We start from the raw sequence: 19,563 nt of genomic DNA on the forward strand, positions 1-19,563 counted from the left end.
GTTGAAATGTTTGGGCAACTTTTATCTTAATGTTCAGTGTGTCAAGATGTCCATTTGTCATCTCCTACATGGGATGAAAACGACAGTCCTGTTAAATGACAGAAAATAACAGTAGTTGTGTTCCATCCCTATGCACTATACACTATACAGTATGTGAGGGTGTATTGTCTCCCGCTCCTCCCGGTAAATACATAGTTGTCTGTTTGATTACATATCCCGCCACCATACACTAATGACATGTTCAACTTTCATTCACCGACAGCTCCGCTTAATATCGGAAATGACCGGAGATTTACGACCAGGCACGGACATGAAAACCGGACGAAATATGACATCACCGGAACAGTACGAGTGACAGGTCATAGAGTTGATGTGTCTGGTTGGATGATTTCTTCATTCAGCACGTCTCGGTGTTCTTCACGTTTAAGGTGAAGGTCAAGGGTATTTACTACAGGAAAAACGATTCATGACACCACTACAAAATTTCGATTGATTTTGATTGGCTGACTAAACAATGGCTAATTTATCTCTTGTGTTACCAATTTTGACTTTACAATGTTCCCTGATTTACGACCCTTTGTGTAGGCGTGAAAACAACGTATAAATGCCGAGGGGTAGACTAGAGCTTCACAGTGTTCTACCCAGCAGTGTTGGACAGCCCTATACCAGCTGCGAAAATGAACTCGCTGATATTTCTCGGTGTTTTGGTTTATGGAATAGGTAAGTTATTTTTAACACTGAAACCTCGTTATTCCGAACCCTTTTAACAAGGAACGACACCTTGTGGACATTTGCTGCCGGAACGCTTGTATTTATACAATGTAACATTAATCCATGTCCAGTTTGGTTAAGCCGTGAGGTTTTAGTAGGAAATGTCGGTAGTAACGGAGTCTCGCTCTGTCAGTATTCACTGTGACAACTATTTGAATGGCACGTTATAATATTGGTGCATCACATTTTCAGTTCGCCATTATTATTATTTTCACCAGTATTTCGTCTTTTATGTCAAGTGGAGTCTATGTCAGCAGATGATCAACTCTGACTGTTCTCTTGTGTCGTCTTAAATTCCTATTTAATGCGTTAATCACTGGCCATACAAAAACTGCAGTTTTAATCTCCAAATTTAATGAACAACAAAGCTAGTCATTTCGGTTTGATTGTAACACGCCTATCCTCCGTTGGGATTAAGGGACGAAAAAAAGTCAATCACCGTCAAATGTACTAATGAAGGACGGTGATTGGCTGATTTTGCATTATTGTAGATATATCTTTGCTCATGCTATGAACCACTCGTTCACCTGGCCCAGTAGTCATGCACGGGCTGTTGCGGTATGGGAGGAATATCTTGCAACCATCTGGTCATGTGACGTAGCAGTCAGTTCAAAACCACACTGCTTTTGTTACGCATTGTTATTATAGGGTTAGGATATATTAACTGTCAGTGACGCTTCTGTGCATATTTTTACACAGTTGCCAAATAGGTCGGTTTAAAGATATTAAATCCATTTCGCTATATCTGAACGAATTTCATGTACTTTCAGCCTTAGTGAGTGGGCGTTGTGCCCCTAAACCCCTCTGTATGATGGCGTGTCCCTACGGCTTGGCGACAGACGACGAGGGATGCGAGATTTGTAAATGTGCACAGCCCATTGTCGAAAGAAGTAAGTATAGACGGAACCCAGTTAGAATCCGCGGTCTTGTCCACTTCGTCACATAACATACGCAAGTTTTGACAGGTTATACAGCACGTGATTATACGTTCGATATCTGTCGCATGATTTACTGTGGTATTGTTAGGACTTGGAATCTAACGATATATGCATTGGTTCGTGCTGTTCTCAATCCTATCATATCGTTGCCATTCTTCTTTAGATGTCCGTACTTATTGTACGACATTAGCGGATTCGATGGTGCTTCTGAGTTCCGACCCCACCATACTAAAATATAATATCGTCATTACGGACCAGAACTTCCGTTTAACTCCCATACCTTAACATTTAAGAGAACAGTCTGTTTTATTGAGAACAGTCTGGAAATGAACAAAATTGCTATTCCGGATCTCCCAAGAACCGATGTCTTACATAAATAATGCGATATTGACTGATCAGTGGAAACTTGAATATTTTCGATTTATCCAGACTTCTACAAAACTCGAATGTGTTAGTGGCAGCTCAAGTGTGTAAAGCAATATAGTTAGCCGGTATAGTGTTTCAGTGTCTGGAGCTTGAATCTCAGATTTACCCTGATGATGATCCTAGGATTGTCAGCACAACGTGTGTGAAAGCATTAAAGAACGCTGGTTGTTGTTGGTTTGTTGTTTAACGCCGCACTCAGCAATATTCCAGCTATATGACGGCGGTCTGTAAATAATCGAGTCTGGACCAGACAACCAAGTGATCAATAACATGAGCATCAGTCTACACTACTGACATGTGTTAACCAAGTCACCGAGCCTGACCACCTGGTCCCGTTAGTTGCCTCTTACGAGAAGCATGGGCTGGTGAAGACTAGCCGAATTGCGGTCCTATACAGTCGCGGCTCTCGGCTGGTGAAGACCAATTCTAACCCGGATCTTCACGGGTATTAAAGAACGTATTTACCGTCAGGTAACTGAGGTACCCGTCAAGAGACATTAAACCTATCTAGGATCGTCCAAACAGTAGTAGTAGAACACCTGCACAGAACATGTGGTATATGTAGATTTGAGTCGCCATGACTGATCAGGAATAATTCCAGTCAACTATCATTCCCAGCAACAGTCCTGGTGACCCCGTGATATTGCTGCGATACTGCTACAAGCGGTGTACAGTGATATTCACTCGCCCTTTTCTAGCAAAGGCTGCGAATGCTTCAGGTCAAGAGTGTCTAATCAGGTCCCAATAAAACTGTAATAAAACAATAAATGCTCAACACTCTCATACCGTAGTCCATACTTGTTAAAACCCTTCATTACAAATAACTTCAAACATTGATTTATCCCCTTCGGGTCCTGCCTGAGTGGAATGACATGTACGTTCATGGGGTATCTTGTGTTTACACGACCCGTGAAGATCCAGGGCCCACATTTTCGAAGCTCTCTTACCGCTAAGATAGTCGTAAGTTAATGTTAATGTATGGCACTTACGACTATCTAGCGCTAAGAGAGCTTCGAAAATCTAGGCCCAGGTCTTCAGTAACCCATGCTTGGCGTCAGAGGCGACTAACGAGATCGGGTGGTCAGGCTCGGTGACTTGTTTGACACATGTCATCGTATCCCAGTTGCGTAGATCGATGATCCTGGTGCCAGTCACTGGACTATCTGGTCCAGACTGGCATATTTACAGACAGCCGTCACACAGCTGGAACATTGCTGAGTGCGGCGTCAAACAACAAACCAACAAACTGTATTTACACGACTGACCGGTGTGCTTACAGGGCAGGTCAAGTGTCCACCCAAGGCCATGTGTATGATGAACTGCCCCAATGGATTCGCCACAGATGACAACGGTTGTGACGTGTGCAAGTGTAAAGGTAACACTCCCATCCAGCCTTGTTTTTCTTTCACCGTCATGCCAAAGCGGCGTAAAACCCAACTCACTCACTCTTTTCATGCTTGATATTACTTTTTACGATCATACGTTTGATTTCAGTTTAATGTATCGTAGGTTAGCGATATTACGTTCAAAACAGAAAGTATACTTAAAAGGACACTTCTACGTTGATTTACTAGTTAAATATGATATATTTGTTTTCGGCACGAGTTTACATTTGAAGCAAGGTAGGAATCATGTGGTTTCACATGTATGTCTTACCCCAGTCTTTACTGATCCAATGTATATAAATATATTTACACATGATTAACAAGCCATAAAGTTTATACAATAGGTGGAGAATAAATAGACGTAATCAAATTTAATAAAAGTCCTTTTAATTTTCAGTCATATAAAAAACAAACTCGGGTGGACTTCTGAGGCATCTAAATCTATTGCATTAATATTCTGATCTGGCCTTTGGACGACCATATTTCAGTCACAGAGGTACTAAATAATGGCGCTATTGTTTATTGCAGATACCGTGTGCCCGGATGTAATGTGTATGATGAACTGTCCACATGGCTTCGAACGTGACGAGAATGGCTGTGAAAGATGCAAGTGCGCCGGTATGTTGTTTGGACCGTGTGGACTGACAGATAATGTACTGTTTTTATAATGGATTTTTAAAATTATTTCTGAAAATGGCGGTCAGTATTGTATTGTTTCTACTTGTATATAGCTGCCTCCTGCGCGGCATGACATTGCTGATGAAAACAGGTAAAACGGCCATGGAGTATATAAATATTGCTACATGTCGTTAACAAATCGTGTTTAATTTTGGGGGAAATAATATATGCACTATCGTGTCTCTGGATTATATAATCCATCGATCACGTGATTGTCTGGTTTGTACTCAGACCGCCGTCGCAGCCGCGTCATGCGACAAACACTTCATGCAAACTGTGTGAGTGACATGCGTACTATTCGTTAACACTTGGTGTCTCACTGATTGTCAGTGATCAACTCAATTTAATTTTCTCCGCTAGTTTGCTGTAACGCCTAAAGGAATCTGTCTCTGGCTTTTCTATAGCGCTTTTATTATCTATATTTCATTTGAATATGCAGATATGACTGATATCAACTGGTGTCCCATCATTTCCATTGTGACACCGTTGCGTTTTTCATGCTTATGTACAGGGGTGAATGGTCAGATATGTTTCTGTTGATAGGCGTTATGAGTAATAGTCTGTTGTGTCATGAGTGACATAAAATGTTTAACGCGGAAGTCAGCGGTATTCCAGCTCTATCACGGCAGTCTGTCGGACAATCTAGTGGTTGATATTATGCGCGGCTAAGTGAGATACACAAGCGAGGCATTTGGCCCTGTACTGTATATTTTGTTCGCCCTTTCGCGTGATAAATTTATTATTTATCTAATATATATCTGTAATTTGTTGCATGCAAATACACTCACCATTGTGGTATTCACTCGTACGATAGGGCATCTGTTTATTCAACTGTATTTCTTTTAAACATTTTTGTTCAACAGCCAATCCAGGATGTTCCCAAAGACCAATGTGTAGGATGTCCTGTCCGTTTGGGTTTGAGAAGGACGGGGAGGGTTGTGACGTCTGTCGATGTGCAGGTCAGTTCTACAGAAATACGTCACGTTTACACATCCCCGAATATACCCTGACTGAATCTGTGATATACAGAGAGTATTGGCCAAGTGTGCTCTACATCGTTAATATCACACCGTTAACGAAGACGATATATATGTTTAATATTGTATATTTAGAATACGGAAACACACGAGGGTAATGCTCTCGTTTTGTCATGTCTTTCGTAAAGATAAAGTGTGTGTTAAAATGGTTACTTTATTATTTTCTGTCTCCAGCAAATCCTGCTTGTGCAGAGAAACCCATCTGTAGGATGATGTGTGAATTTGGCTTTGAGAGAGACCAGGAGGGCTGTGATGTCTGCAAATGCGCAGGTATATAATTCACGACACTAAACATGTAGCCTACTACAAACTACGTTTATAACGAACTCGCTTTTAACGAAGTGACGGATATAACGAACTGCTTTTTGGTCGCTGTGACTTGCTGTATATTTTTGTCCAAATGCCTTAACGAACAAGGGTTATAACGAACTAGATATAGTGTGGAGCGTTCGAGTTCGTTATAACCTCAGTTTACAAGTCAACCCGACTCAAATGCAACTCACAGTACACTCTGCAGACTGTGATCCTATGGCCATCTTCGGGCTGCTGGGAATCCATACTCGAAGCAGAAGTAGCCAGATTTCTAGTTCACATGACTGCCACAGTTCAAAATAGTGTCATGAGACTTATATAGGTGTCTACCTAACTTCTGTGTCTGATTTTCTAATGACCTTTTCGAAAACCGAGTGATGTATTGTATGGGTATCAATACACGTAGAAGATCGGGCAGTACATGGGTTACACTAACATCACTTGCCACTGCAGTCCGAGGTATCACACCGGTGCATGTACCTAAACCTGGAACAGGGATGTTCCAGACTAACAGGCTCCAGACTGACGGGTTATCCAGTCTGACATGGGCTGTTTAGACGGGTCACCCGTGTATATTAAGACTCCCACTAACCATTGCCCTATATCAAAACTTTAAGTATAAAGCCTGAAACTTCTACGCTACTTATACACATATTTGTATGCGTATATTGCAGACAGCCCAGTGTGCGCCCAGAAGCCTATCTGTAGGATGATGTGTCCACACGGCTTCATGAAAGATGAGGAGGGCTGTGATGTCTGCAAGTGTGCACGTAAGTTACTAAACTCTAGTCTTAAGATTCAGTCTAAGATGGATAGAACTTGGGGAGACATTTATGTCTTAATATATCAATGTGTCCATTTAACTCTGCATGAGCGCCAACATGATATGGGTACAATGTGTGAAGCCATTTCTGGTGTCCCCCGCCGTGATATTGCTGGAATATTGCTTAAACAGCGTACAACTAAACTCACTCACTCACTGCATGAGCGCGCTTGTGTACGTTGTGTATCCCAGCGTTGTCAGTGCTAAATTTGCTCATATCACCAATGCCTGTGCTCGTTGGTTGAACAAAATTACTAATCTTAGAGATACGACTAAAATAATTTAAAGCGACGTTACATCCCACTCATTAACTGCAGAGTTTATGCTATATTTATTCAATACTTCCACAGCCAGCCCCAACTGCCTCAACAAACCCATGTGCATGATGTTCTGTCGAGATGGCTTCGAGAAGGATGATGAAGGATGTGACATTTGCAAGTGTGCAGGTGAGCTTCCGTGGATGTCCTCTGGTGAAAACACCGTAACTCGTAGCCTCGGTGACCTTCGAACAGACACCGTACCTGCGGGTTTCACCAGCGTGTCAAACGTCTGAGACGTTTTGGCTTTCACACAACAACAGGCTGCATTGTATATAGCTGAATACAGGGGCGTAGGAACAAGGTGTGTGTGTGTGTGTGTGTGTGTGTGTGTGTGCGTGCGCGTGCGTGCGTGCGTGTTAGCCCCCCACGTTTTTCAAGACGAAACCATATCTACCTTACCATAACTGCAATTTCGCTTTAATTTTCAATACTTTTCATAAATTAGCCCCCCCTCCCTCCTCTGAAAACCGTTCCTGCGCCCCTGGAATATATAGATGTTCTAAGCGACCTAATCGTTAGTCACCCGCTCACACAGTGGACTCACTCAATCAAACCGGAAGTATCCTAGGCTGTGTTCAACGTCTGTAACGTGATATCATTTTATTGCCTTCGTCATCCGCAGTGTTCGGGTAATGCTTTTGGGTAAAAGTGGCCGTCATTAATTTGATTCCATACACAGTGGTATATGAGTTTGATAACACGTATTCATGTGTTCCCATATGCTTGTATGACATGTCATTTCAGCCGCCAAGTGTCCACCTAAGGCAATGTGCATGATGAACTGCTCGAAAGGCTTCAGGAAGGACACCAATGGCTGTGACACCTGCAGCTGTGAAGGTATGTGTCCCGTGTCTGTACAAGTCACAGGACTGGAATATTGCTTTCTATGTTACCGTGTTGTCAGGTGTATACTATATATTAAAGCAATTCGATATAAATTGATATGACTATCCGGTAAATATGCAAACATTAGTCTTAATGAATCTTATTCAGTGCAAATTTAAAATGTCTTTCTTTCCCCAAGAAATGACACTTAAACTCGAAAGCTTACAATATGTTTCTTTTGCGTTCATGATGTTGCAACCCGTTATTCACTGAAACACTTGGTGAAAATTAGCTCAGTGACAAGAATACATATAAAGTATAAGGGACACCCCATATCTCCCGTTTATAGCGAAACACTAAAAGACAGCACAACATCTCAGTATGTGCCTCTGTTATAGATGATTCGTGCCCCCAGAAAGCAATGTGCCTGATGATGTGCCCAAATGGCTTCGAGAAGGACGACAACGGCTGTGAGACGTGCAAGTGTGCCGGTAGGTACAGCCTGGTGGTGGCTTCAGATCTGAGCTATTCCCGGACTATGTTCTATGTTCGTCAGCAGCACTGTATTGGTTGGTTCCATGGAGGTGTTAAACGTTTTGTCACGCCTACACGTCGTGGTGACGGAACGTATGCTCATAGCTCATGTTAAGACAAACACTATTGAAAACGTTTCGACTTTACGACATAGCCTTCATCAAAAGTGTGCTCATAAATGTGAAAAGATACAAATATACGTCCAAGGAAATGTTCCAGGCAATGAAATATTTGAGACACAGTAGTTCTTGAATGGAGTCTCTCTATCACGAGACGTTGCAGCTTGCTATGGAGAGATGTTTTTCTTAGCTGTGTCATGGGTTCAAATATTGGATTTGTTTAGTAATGATAGTTGATTTGGCAGAACCATTTGGTTTCCGACGAAATGGTAACCATTTACAATTTTGGCTTACCGAAAACAAATCGAACATGCGTGATCAACTACACTAAAGCCACTTCATTCAGTTCCCTCACTCACTCATTATCATCTGTTTTGGTTTTCTCCAGCTTCTTCCAGTTTAAGTGACAAGTGTTCCCCAATACAGTGCTACAAGAACTGCCCCTTCGGGTTCCGTAAGGACCGCAAGGGATGTGACAAATGCAAGTGCTACTGGCCAAGACCGAAGAGTAAGTGAAATACAACATGATACATTTGTACATAGACGATTAAAGAAACAAGTACTACTTAACGTGTTTCACGACCACTGCATGGCGGATAGTAAAAGCTGACCATTGCTAGGATTTCGGAGTTTTAAATCCGAGCTAATGTCACATAGTACGGCAGATAATGGAAAAATCGTTCCCTTTGTAATACAAGCAACAAAATTTGCATACATGTTCACTTTGGTACACTTACTGAAATAATAACGTTGGCCAATCCCAAATTCAAAGATAGCCACCATTTTTCAAAATGGACGCCATTTGTATTACACTATTTTTGTTTCTGTAACAAAGGTTCGCTGTGATTTTCAACGTATTTGTGTCTTAAACATTCTAGTTCACCCTTTAGCTGGTTCAGTCTCTACATTATTTGTCACAAAGTGGCTTCTTCTGTTTACAGAAATCTGCCGGAAAGTGAGATGCCGCATGGACTGTCCCAACGGTTACAGGAAGAATCGCCGAGGATGCGAGACCTGTAGATGTCGCTGGTGAAGACAACACTGTGCCATGGTTACCAAGGTGTGCTGTCTTTACATACGTCGTGTGTACGCTACTAGATCGTACTTGACCAAATATATAGGCCATTAGAAAACGGAAGTGACAAATTATTAAACAAATTGCGTAAAGTTTTCAGTCTGTTTTACATACATAATTACTGTTGTCGTTTATGCCATGTCTAAAATATTTTGTCTTATCTTAGTATTTTATGACTTTGTTTAATGCTGCGCAGCAACATTATAGCTATATGACGGGGTCTGTGAATAATCGGGTCTGGGCCAGACAATCCAGTGATCGATATCTTGAGCATCGATCTGTTGACTTGTATTATTATGGATCCATTCTGCTCCACAGCTTCATTTTCACTAGTTTATGCACAGACATTATCTCCCTCCTGACCCTTCAGATTCTGTGACACATATATATAGAGAGAGTCTGGTAATTCTGAACAGGCTAAAAACTATTTTGTCAATGCAGTTGTCTCAGAACAGCAGATTAACTCTCTGAAACACAGAATTTTCGGATGTAATTTATTCCGATAAATGTTATGTAAAACATAGAAATTCACAAAATACATAGTTCAATCTATGATGATCTTTTTCTTCAAAAATTTGTATATATAGGTTGGAATTTCAATACTTCATTTACAGAAAACACTGTTATCGTTGAAAGACACACAGTAAAATGGGACGGTGTACATGGTAAATGACAAGCGATGGAGAGTGGATATGGTTATTATGCCCCATTTAACAATATTCTAGTTTGGGATGGGTGGGGAATTACAACCAGATCTGAGATTAGTATCCGCTGCAACCAAGGCATAAATGGTTGAGTCTACGTACAATTTACATCCATACTAGCAGCCCCATACGCCTTGTTAGTAGTCCTCAGGTTAAAGTGTTCGCTTCTCAACACGAAGACCTAGGTTCGATTCCTCACATGGATGCAATATGTGAATCATATTTCTAATGTTCCCCTGTGTGATACTACTGGAATGTTACTAAAAGCGGCGTAAAACCATACTCACTCATTCACCCTGTTTCTTTATTCAGGTCGAACCCGCGATAGAAGCAAGACCTATGAGGCGACAGTTGCCGAGAGGTTCGTATGTCAGAACCGGGCCCATCGCGTGAAGTGCTACTCAACAGACAGCGTTAATCTTTTATACATGTTGTTACGAGAATAAATCACTTGATGTGGAATGTGTGCATTATGTTGTTCTTAGCATATGTATATATACATACATACATACATACATATATATATATATACATATATATATATATATACACACACACACACACACACACACACACACACATCGGACGGTTACACAGAGGAGGTAAACACATGTAAATACTGAGGTCAGGGTTTGGGTACGAGATACACATGTACTTTTAACTTTGATAAGGTTCTGTCTAAAGTCGTGAAACACGTCGTGCAGATCACATTCTGCTGTTACTGTCACGATAGTTTACTCTGTAAAACACTGTGAGTCGGAGTCCTGGGATCACCTCTTGTCGATATCCCCACTATAACAAAGAAAGTCTTAGACGATATATGTCGAAAGTCTTAAAATCATATGATGTGGATATAAGACGAGTTACATATTCCGATATATGTCGATCCGTTCTTAAAACGTCCTGGGATCCGTTCCACAAAGTTGTCGTAGCCAAAGTGATCATAACTCCATATTGTGTTACGACCCTTGTTCACTTCCGGTCGTGTTGTGCGACGGGCCCGGATGAACTAGAGCCCGACTAGAGGATCGTCGGTCATTATACAGATATAATGTAAACATGTAAACGTCCAAGCGATACTATTCCGGTAGCTGTGGTTCCGGATTCATGGCGTTCGGGTTAATGAAGTTTCGCAATCTTCTCAAACATGACATGAACGTAGCATAAACACACAACATGGCAGTTTACGGTTTGCCGTACATGTGATGGGGCTTCAGATCTAAATACATCATCTGAACGTGGACAACGCCAAGTGAGTGCCGGCATCAGAATACAATGTGAAGTTGGGCCTCCATGGCCCAGTGGACCGCCTCCGTGGTGTAGTGGTTAGAGCGTCCGCCCGGAGAGCGGAAGGTCGCGGGGTTCGATCCCCGACCGTGTCAAACCAAAGACGTTAAAATATGGTACTTGTTGGTCCCTGCCTGGCGCTCGGCATTAATGGGTACAACAAGGACTGGTCGGCTCGGAGTCAGTATAATGTGTCTGAGTGGGGTATTCATGCTTCACTGCGGCATGGTATCTCAGTAGGCTAGCACTGTAAAACCAGCTTAGGTTTGGGCTAGTACAAGCAGCCGCACATACACATACACACGCATGCACGTCGTCATATGAGCGAAATAGTCTCAAGCACGACGTTAAACCCAATTTCACCTCCTCACCTCCATGGCCGAGTGGATAGAGCCCGGCTGGCGGTGGTTCTATTCCAGCGACCTCCATACCAACACATATTGTAGGTGGTACTTGTTGCAGCTAACGACGACTGGTCAGCTAGGGGTCAGCTAGGGGTCCGTATACTGTGGCTATATGTTTCACTGATACCTCAGTGGACGAGAAGCAGCCAAACACACTACCACACGGCTAACTAAAATAGATAATTACGTCATTATACGTGTGAGTTAGTGTGTGAGTGAGTTGGGTTTTACGGCTAGCACATTTCCGGCAATATCACGCCGGTTGACACCAGAAACTGGCTTCACACATCGTAGCCATGTATGGAATCAAACCCCGGCTTCCGGCGTACCACAAGACTACCCCAGCGCCCCTATAAAACATGTACACACCAATCAATGACGACCTGAAGACTTTTCCTCTGTAACTAAAGCAACTGTGTGATAGTAGGAACATTTCACCATTTTTACATGTTGGTTCGGCTTGAAGAATTCCACTGGTTTGGGAACATCTGAGCGAAACAGGTACCTGTGACCTTTGCCCTCGGGGTGACCTAACCTACCATCACTGCCACACCCCCAGGTGAACACCCGCCCCGACACACTGACGGCTGAGCTGTGTATCCCACCCGACGACACATGCGCGATTGCCTCGTTCTGGAAAGACGACGGCAGGACCTTCGTTGGTTCAAACCGTGGTTCTTGGTCCCCCGTTCCCAGTTTACCCTTATACCCATCCCCCCACGAGAATACCTCCGCATCCCTGGTGACGGCAAGGGTGTGGCCGTGATGTTCCCCCACGCTGCAGCTTATTTCAACCACGTCCACACCAGAGAGGCTATTAACTACGGCAGGGACGAGTTTATTGTTGAGTGTTTTCTCCCCCAAGCCAAGAGCTCCATCTGCGCCTTTGCCAAACATGTAGACGGCACCGTCTTTGGTAACTGCGCCGCAATGAGCGTACCCTGCGTCCATGAAAACTACGTCTTTGACACTCAGAGCCTCTATTTCTTTCGGGGTTTGGGAGTCTTCCTCTGTGCCGTGCCCCAGCACGCCATGTCGGCCGCACCCCCAGGAGAATGCCCGACCAGTCTCGGTCCACGCTAAAGTATAGTTGTGACCGCAGGAGACACCAATGAGTCGATCTGGGGTAAAATTGGGCACGGGAATAGGGGATAGGATTCCCTGGGGGTCATGATTGATACCTGATACCCCACAAGCTCTCGGGTACCCCCAGCTAAACAGGTGACCGTCCTCCGAGACAGCTGCTCCATGCCACGACCCACAGGACACCTGAGTATAAATACAGAGAAAGTAAGTGAGTGAGTGAGTAACCATGTAATATACAAGGTTATATAATGCTGATAATTCCTGTCCCAGCAATGGCCTTAATAGCCGTGTTAGATATCGGAAAGACACCTGGTTGGAGTTGTCACTCGTAGTGAAGTAAGCGACATAAATAGATAAATTCCCTGTCCTGCCAAGTCTAACTGTTCAAATACTGATATCACCATATCATCAAATGAAAACATTGGAGAATGCCTGTCATTTATCTTTGTTGAAAACAACTCAACAATACAAATCACTGTATATAGGTGTGTGAGTCCAACCTGGAGCAACGGAGTGTTAAGGGGGTGTCATTGACTTTGTACATGACATGCAGGGCTGGGGAGGGGAGGGTCAATTACTTTACGATTTACGGGGTTCAACTTTGCACGTGGAACTTTTGACCATGCATCGTGCCCTTTTACTCATTTACAAAAATAACGTCTTTGTGCCTGTTGCTCCGAATTCCGATCTTATTCTTAAAAACAAATTCTAAGATTTTTAAGATAGCTGGTATACAGTACGTGCAGCGTTATTAAAACAACATACAAATAAATTATTTCAGATTGACCTGTTGACTTTTTAATTTGAATAGAAAGACAGAGAGGGCGTTATGTTAAAAAGTAACGTACCTGAATGACTCTAGTATTTTGTGGGAATTTCACAAGTGAAGGAGACAGCTGATCTCCATCACTTCCACAACCAAGGCGACCATGCTTTCCACATCCGAAACTGAGGACCTGGCCATCATCTTTCAAGCAGCTTGTGTACAAGCCACCGCTTGAAATTTGACTGAAGCTTACTTGGCCTGCGACATTTCTGTTCGTCAATCGTTGAGGAGTGTGACAGGTGTTTGTTGTACCGGTTCCAAGCTGCCCAGCTTTACCAAACCCCCACGTATACACCGCCATGGCAATTTCTAAACAAAGCGTTTACAAATGACCAGGTTGCATTCAATTTAACAACATTTACTACATGCAGGAGTAACTAATGTTTAATAATAACTGCTGGTTCATGGTCTTGCGAAAACAACAAAGGGGCATAACCGCTTTAGTAGATCAATAACCGGACGCTACCAGAATTTTTCACAGCTTCACGGCATTATGGGTATTACCAGTCGCAGATTCATTGATTACTTATATATTAATTATCTTAGTACGTACGATAATTTAGTACGTAATTTCCTGTACCAAGTGATTGAATGGTGCGTACCCCCTTGGTGAGAATTCATTCACTGGGTCACTTCTACAAGATAGCAAGATTATCCATTGCTATTTCGAGAAAGAAAAATCTACTTATAAAATATCAGTGTTCCAAAGCACCATCACTGAAGTCAACCTATTGTTCTGATAAAGTCATAAATAATGGATGACTTCACATCAAATTGTCAGAAAAATTATCAACGTACGTAACGCGTCGAGTGAACAAACAGCACCGAAATAGTTAAAGGAATATTTGTAAATATCGGAAACGTATATCTAGATAAGTGCGGGAAAAAAACACATTAATGTTCACAGATATCTTCTAGGAAAACAGAAAGAATGGTTTTAGTACTTTTGGATACATAAACCTGAAAGAGCATTGATGTGTTTCTAGTAGTCTGTCTCACAGTGTCTGAACCACATTATTTTCCCTACTGTCAAGCCCTCTCTGCAGTCGACCGCCTCCGTGGTGTAGTGGTTAGAGCGTCCGTCCGGAGAGCGGAAGGTCGCGGGTTCGATCCCCGACCGCGTCATACCAAAAGACGTTAAAATATGGTACTTGTTGGTCCCTGCCTGGCGCTTGGCATTAATGGGTACAACAAGGACTGGTCGGCTCGGAGTCAGTATAATGTGTCTGAGTGGGGTATTCATGCTTCACTGCGGCATGGTATCTCAGTAGGCTAGCACTATAAAACCAGCTTCAGTCTGGGCTAGTACAAGCAGCCGCACATACACATACACACGCATGCACGTCGTCATATGAGCGAAATAGTCTCAAGCACGACGTTAAACCCAATTTCACCTCACCTCACCTCTCTGCAGTGCTAAAGCCCTAAATAAAGCAAGTCTAGATTTCCTCAGGTATCTCTGGTCTCCCTAGGACTCCTTATCAATTTAAATGGGCTTCTTTTGCTACTATCAAAATTATATATATTAGAGACTAAACATTAGTCTATGTTTTTACTAGCGTGTGTGTGTGTGTGTGCGTGTGTGTGGACCTCTGCACCCCCTCTGGAACCGCCCCTGGCATTACCCTTTTGGACGAGTCAGACGCGCAGGTTTGTCAAAATGGAAGATAATCTTTCGAGACTGTCATATTGTCCATGATTAATACACCATAGAAAAACGTGATTTTTGTGTGCATGTGACAGTCTTTGTTATAAAAAATATACGTTATGTATTTCGAGTGAACTGTCGATTTCATTCTTTCACCCTAAAATACCTAAAATTTTGGTTACTTCACCGGAACGAAATCGTCAGTATGATGTTTCGTAGATGCCTAAGATAGATGAATTAGGATGTTAGACCGACAGAGTGTGAAAATAGTATTAATTATCACCAATCTGAAATCCTCTAAATTTCATTTGAAACCGAGCGCCTATTTCATTTTCGCAGTGAACCGGTCATAAAATTCAGACGTATTTTTTTTCAATTCAATATCTGCTTTTGTTGTAATTTTATTGATTGTCACATGAGATTCGAATATTTCGCGAATATTAATTAAACATGCATGCATTTCATATTTAAAATAGATCTAATGTGTAGCACGATAACACGACGAAGGATGAAAAGTAGAATTATGCCTATAAAATATTTACCACGATAACACGACGAAGGAGTCTCATCGTCTGGTATCATGTTATGTAGTTCATCAAGCTTATCAATAAGATGATCCATCGGAATTTTCTCAATAACTCCGAGTTTATCAGGCAACCTAGTCAAGTTCAGTCTTTTGGCTGTTTTCATAAAAGGTTTCCAGAGCAACATGTTCGCAACATTCATGGTCATCACTAACTCTAGAAAATTATCTCTTGATTGATATTGACTTTCATTATGATAATAATGGAGTAAAGTCAAATGACCATTAGATGCTGAACACGAGGCGTTCAGTTTAATTATCTCTAATGGTGGAGAGACCGTGATAGTATAGGAAAACCGGTTATTACTATCACATACCACTACAAAATCTAATTTCTTATGAGTCGTCACTATCCAACGTTCTGCAGCAAGGTATTCTGCCATAGGTAGAATTGCGTTTGGTCTGATTTCTCTACGACAGGTCTTTTGGACTTTCGTTTCATCTTTCATAAATAGAGCAACTACACGTAGATGGCTTAGATTGATTGGGTAGATGGGACTCTGGATATGGCAATAACCCGTAAGGGGTTTTGTGCATGCCTGTACCTCGGAGGGTTTCAATAATGCATATTTCGTACGCTGTGCATTGACTGCAACTACATCAGTTTCTAAACGATATTCTGCTACCATATGACCGATACCATCTGGTTTCGTGTCTATGCCATTCCCGATCAGTGGTATAGGTAAGTTATGTGCCTGGTATATCCCAAATTGTCCATTAGCATCTAGAAGCGGAATGGACGTAATTACCAAGATCATATTTTCGAATAGCACGGTGGTACATAGTAAGGACTTATAGAAACCCCATAAGTTGTCTTCGGGATCATTTGCTAATCGAAACCTATTAGGAAGATGGACTTGTATGTCCTTTAATAAACTTAGTAACTGTTTTGGCGTTATTGTACTGGGTGCAAGATGTCCTAAGGCCAACATATTAACTTGAAGTTGGAGGTGTTCTAGATAGGATAAAAAGGTTTGTAACATGCCTCGAATATTCTCAATGACAAGTTCTGCCTGTAAATAGGTCTTTGTGACCCATTCTAATTTTGCTATCTGATTTCCCAATGTCATGGATACATTAGCAATTTCACGTTCTACAAAATGTAAATCATCAATAACTTCTTTAATGGTCTGTCTATTCTCCGAGACTTGAATTCTAGTTGTATTTAGGATAGAGAGCCCCTCCTGTATTACGTGTGTCATATCTACTTGGTTTTCTGCAAGCCTCTTCACGTTTTGCTTTATAGTGTTTAGGTCAGCATCAGACACAGTGCCAAACAAGAAACTTAAAGCTTTACCAACAAATGGTAATAGTGAGCGCTTAGGTCGGGCGTGCAACCTGCTATATTCTGCAAAGTTTTCTTCTAGATTATTTAAGGTGGTACTCAAGCGTATTATTTCTTCGTCTAACTTTATATACATACTTAAAATTCCCTCTGATTTATCTGAGTAGAAACGGTTCATAAATTGCCTAACCATCAGTGCAACTTGATCAATGTCATACCTGCATTGCTCAATAAACTGGTTATATGGTTTTAGATCAATAACAAAAGTTACCAACCATTTTGACCTAGTGGTAGTGATATCATTTATCTTTTGGAAGATAACATTTTCATACATTACATTACCCTGAGCAAACCAAACAGGAAGAGGAGAACCGGAGGAAACATGTTCTCCCTGAAACATAAGGATATCGAATCATAGACGATGATCTGATAACCATTAATCTGGATAACCCTATAATAATCCAACCATTGCTCGAAGCAGCTGTTTAACTTGTTCTCCTTTGTTTGTATGTGTGTTTCTAGTAGAGATTCTAGATGATTTTCGTTCAATAGATTCTATTAACATGTCTTCTTCGTCGTTATTAGCTGCAGAATCATGGGGCTCTACCCGTTCGTCATGCTCCTCATTTTCAGAATCAGTTTCAAGTGGTTGATTCCTGGCTCTTAATCGTTTCTGTAATTCTGCCAATGGTATGTAGTCCTCTTCTTCTGAATCTGATCGCTCTTGACGATATCGTCTCGCGATCCGCGCCTTGGAATCAGTGATAATGACTGGATCTGACTCTTCACTACTGGACTCTTCTGGAGGAACAACATATTGGGCCTTCCTTCTGGGCCTACCTGTTGTATCCTTGGGAATTTCCCAATCATCTATTTTTGCTATCCGCAAATGTTCTGCATGTGCTTTTGTTACTGTCCCATCTAGTTGATTCCGAATGATGAATGTAACAGGTGATGTCCGCTCAATTACTCGGTAGTATGGCTTCCATTTGGATTGTAATTTGCTTTTTCGTTGGTGATGTCTGTAATACACAGGATCACCAACGTTTATCTCAATTGGCTTGCTGCATCTGTCAGCATATTTTGCTTGTCTTTTCTTTGCCTTTTTCATATGTAACACAAAAGATGTGTGTTGCTGTTGCAGGGAAATTTTATGTTCCTCCTCCCCCATGGTATTTCTTCCTCGGTTTTAAAAGGTTGTCCAATGGTAGGACAACATCCCGGTTGTATTAGAGGAAAACAATGCATCGTCCACAGGTTGGTTTGTTGAGTGTCCCAATTTCTCTGCAAGTATTACCAAGTTTTCCTCCGGTACCTTATCTTATCTTCCTAACACACACACCCTTCTTAACCTGAATGTTTTGTTTGTGGTGTTCACTATCATAATTGGGACATTCCTATCTTTGTTCATGTACGCTAATGAGTTAATTACTATGAGTCCAGGGCCTAGATTTTCGAACCTTTCTTAGCGCTAAGATAATCGTAAGTGTCATACATTAACATTAACTTACGACTGTCTTAGCGCTAAGAGAGCTTCGAAAATCTAGGCCCTGGTTCACAAGATAAATACCGGTATCTATTTCTGACACTTAGTAAAGTGTGTCATCGCGAAAATATGGCCCTTGTTTTACTTTTGCTCTGCACAGACTTCTACTTTGTGGTTTTAAAATAGTGTCCCCAGACAGACGCACAATGGAGGCAATGTGCAGATCATCTTCCAATGGTACATTGGTTTTTCCTATCCTTAAACTTCCAAGGTCGTAGTAAAGTCGGACGCCATGTTGTTTTAGCCAAGTCTCTTCCCAACATCATATTCCTATTCATGTTGCCTACCACATAAAATTGGTGCGTTAATGTCACTCCTCTCATTTGAAAAGTGATGTCTACACAACCATCTACTTCTAAACCATTCCCATTGACAGATTGTAGTGAAACCTTCTTTTTACTTAACTAATAGAGTCCTTGTAGTTTGTAAAATACCCTTCTGTGAATAATAGATACTTCTGCTCCAGAATCAATCAAGCATCTATAATGTTGTTTCCCTATCCTAACAGTACACGAACTTGGATTTCCTGCTAAATTTATAGTATATACTGTTCTCTCTTTCTCCTCCCCATCGGTGTCATCATGAGGAGTTTTTAGTTTAATGGTGTTCCATTTGGTGTTCTCTCTGTTTGGGCAATCCCTTTTAAAATGCCCCGGTTGGTTGCACGCCCAACACAACACTGCTCGCGGTCTACCAATGGGTTCTGCCTCTTTATTTGTCACTGCATTGACACTATTCCTATTGCCTGACCTACAGTCCCTCGCCTTGTGGCCTGATTGCTGACATTTATAGCACTTGGCTCTTGGGAGGTAATGGTCTACCTCCATGGGTTCTTCCCTACGTTGATCTTCAAGTCCTCTATTGCCCCTTCTTAGTCTCAGGTTAAATCGGGTGCGTAAATTCTGTTCATGCGTAAACACTCCAAAGAAAACAAAAATCAAAACAAATATA

The 19,563-nt window shown here is 41.8% G+C and overlaps 2 protein-coding genes across 2 annotated transcripts; one reads left to right on the forward strand and one right to left on the reverse strand.

The window, feature by feature from the left end:
• The first annotated feature begins 451 nt into the window (after positions 1-451).
• On the forward strand, positions 452-10,409 carry LOC124287399 (antistasin-like). The gene is made up of 13 exons (XM_046723931.1): positions 452-720; positions 1,542-1,661; positions 3,415-3,510; positions 4,049-4,138; positions 5,062-5,157; positions 5,410-5,505; positions 6,222-6,317; positions 6,721-6,816; positions 7,435-7,527; positions 7,914-8,006; positions 8,557-8,676; positions 9,110-9,228; positions 10,260-10,409. The coding sequence occupies exons 1-12, from the start codon at positions 678-680 to the stop codon at positions 9,199-9,201; spliced, it is 1,131 nt and encodes a 376-aa protein (XP_046579887.1). The 5' UTR covers positions 452-677; the 3' UTR covers positions 9,202-9,228; positions 10,260-10,409.
• Positions 10,410-11,507: 1,098 nt separating this feature from the next.
• On the reverse strand, positions 11,508-13,964 carry LOC124287370 (ultraviolet-B receptor UVR8-like). The gene is made up of 2 exons (XM_046723881.1): positions 13,573-13,964; positions 11,508-12,907 (listed from the first exon to the last, which is right to left on the reverse strand). Exons 1-2 carry the CDS (start codon positions 13,849-13,851, stop codon positions 12,011-12,013), a joined length of 1,176 nt encoding a protein of 391 aa, XP_046579837.1. The 5' UTR covers positions 13,852-13,964; the 3' UTR covers positions 11,508-12,010.
• Positions 13,965-19,563: the final 5,599 nt, after the last annotated feature.

This window comes from Haliotis rubra, unplaced genomic scaffold (assembly GCF_003918875.1).
Source record: "Haliotis rubra isolate DU_JTF1 unplaced genomic scaffold, ASM391887v1 Scf40, whole genome shotgun sequence".
NCBI classification, from domain to species: Eukaryota; Metazoa; Mollusca; class Gastropoda; order Lepetellida; family Haliotidae; genus Haliotis; species Haliotis rubra.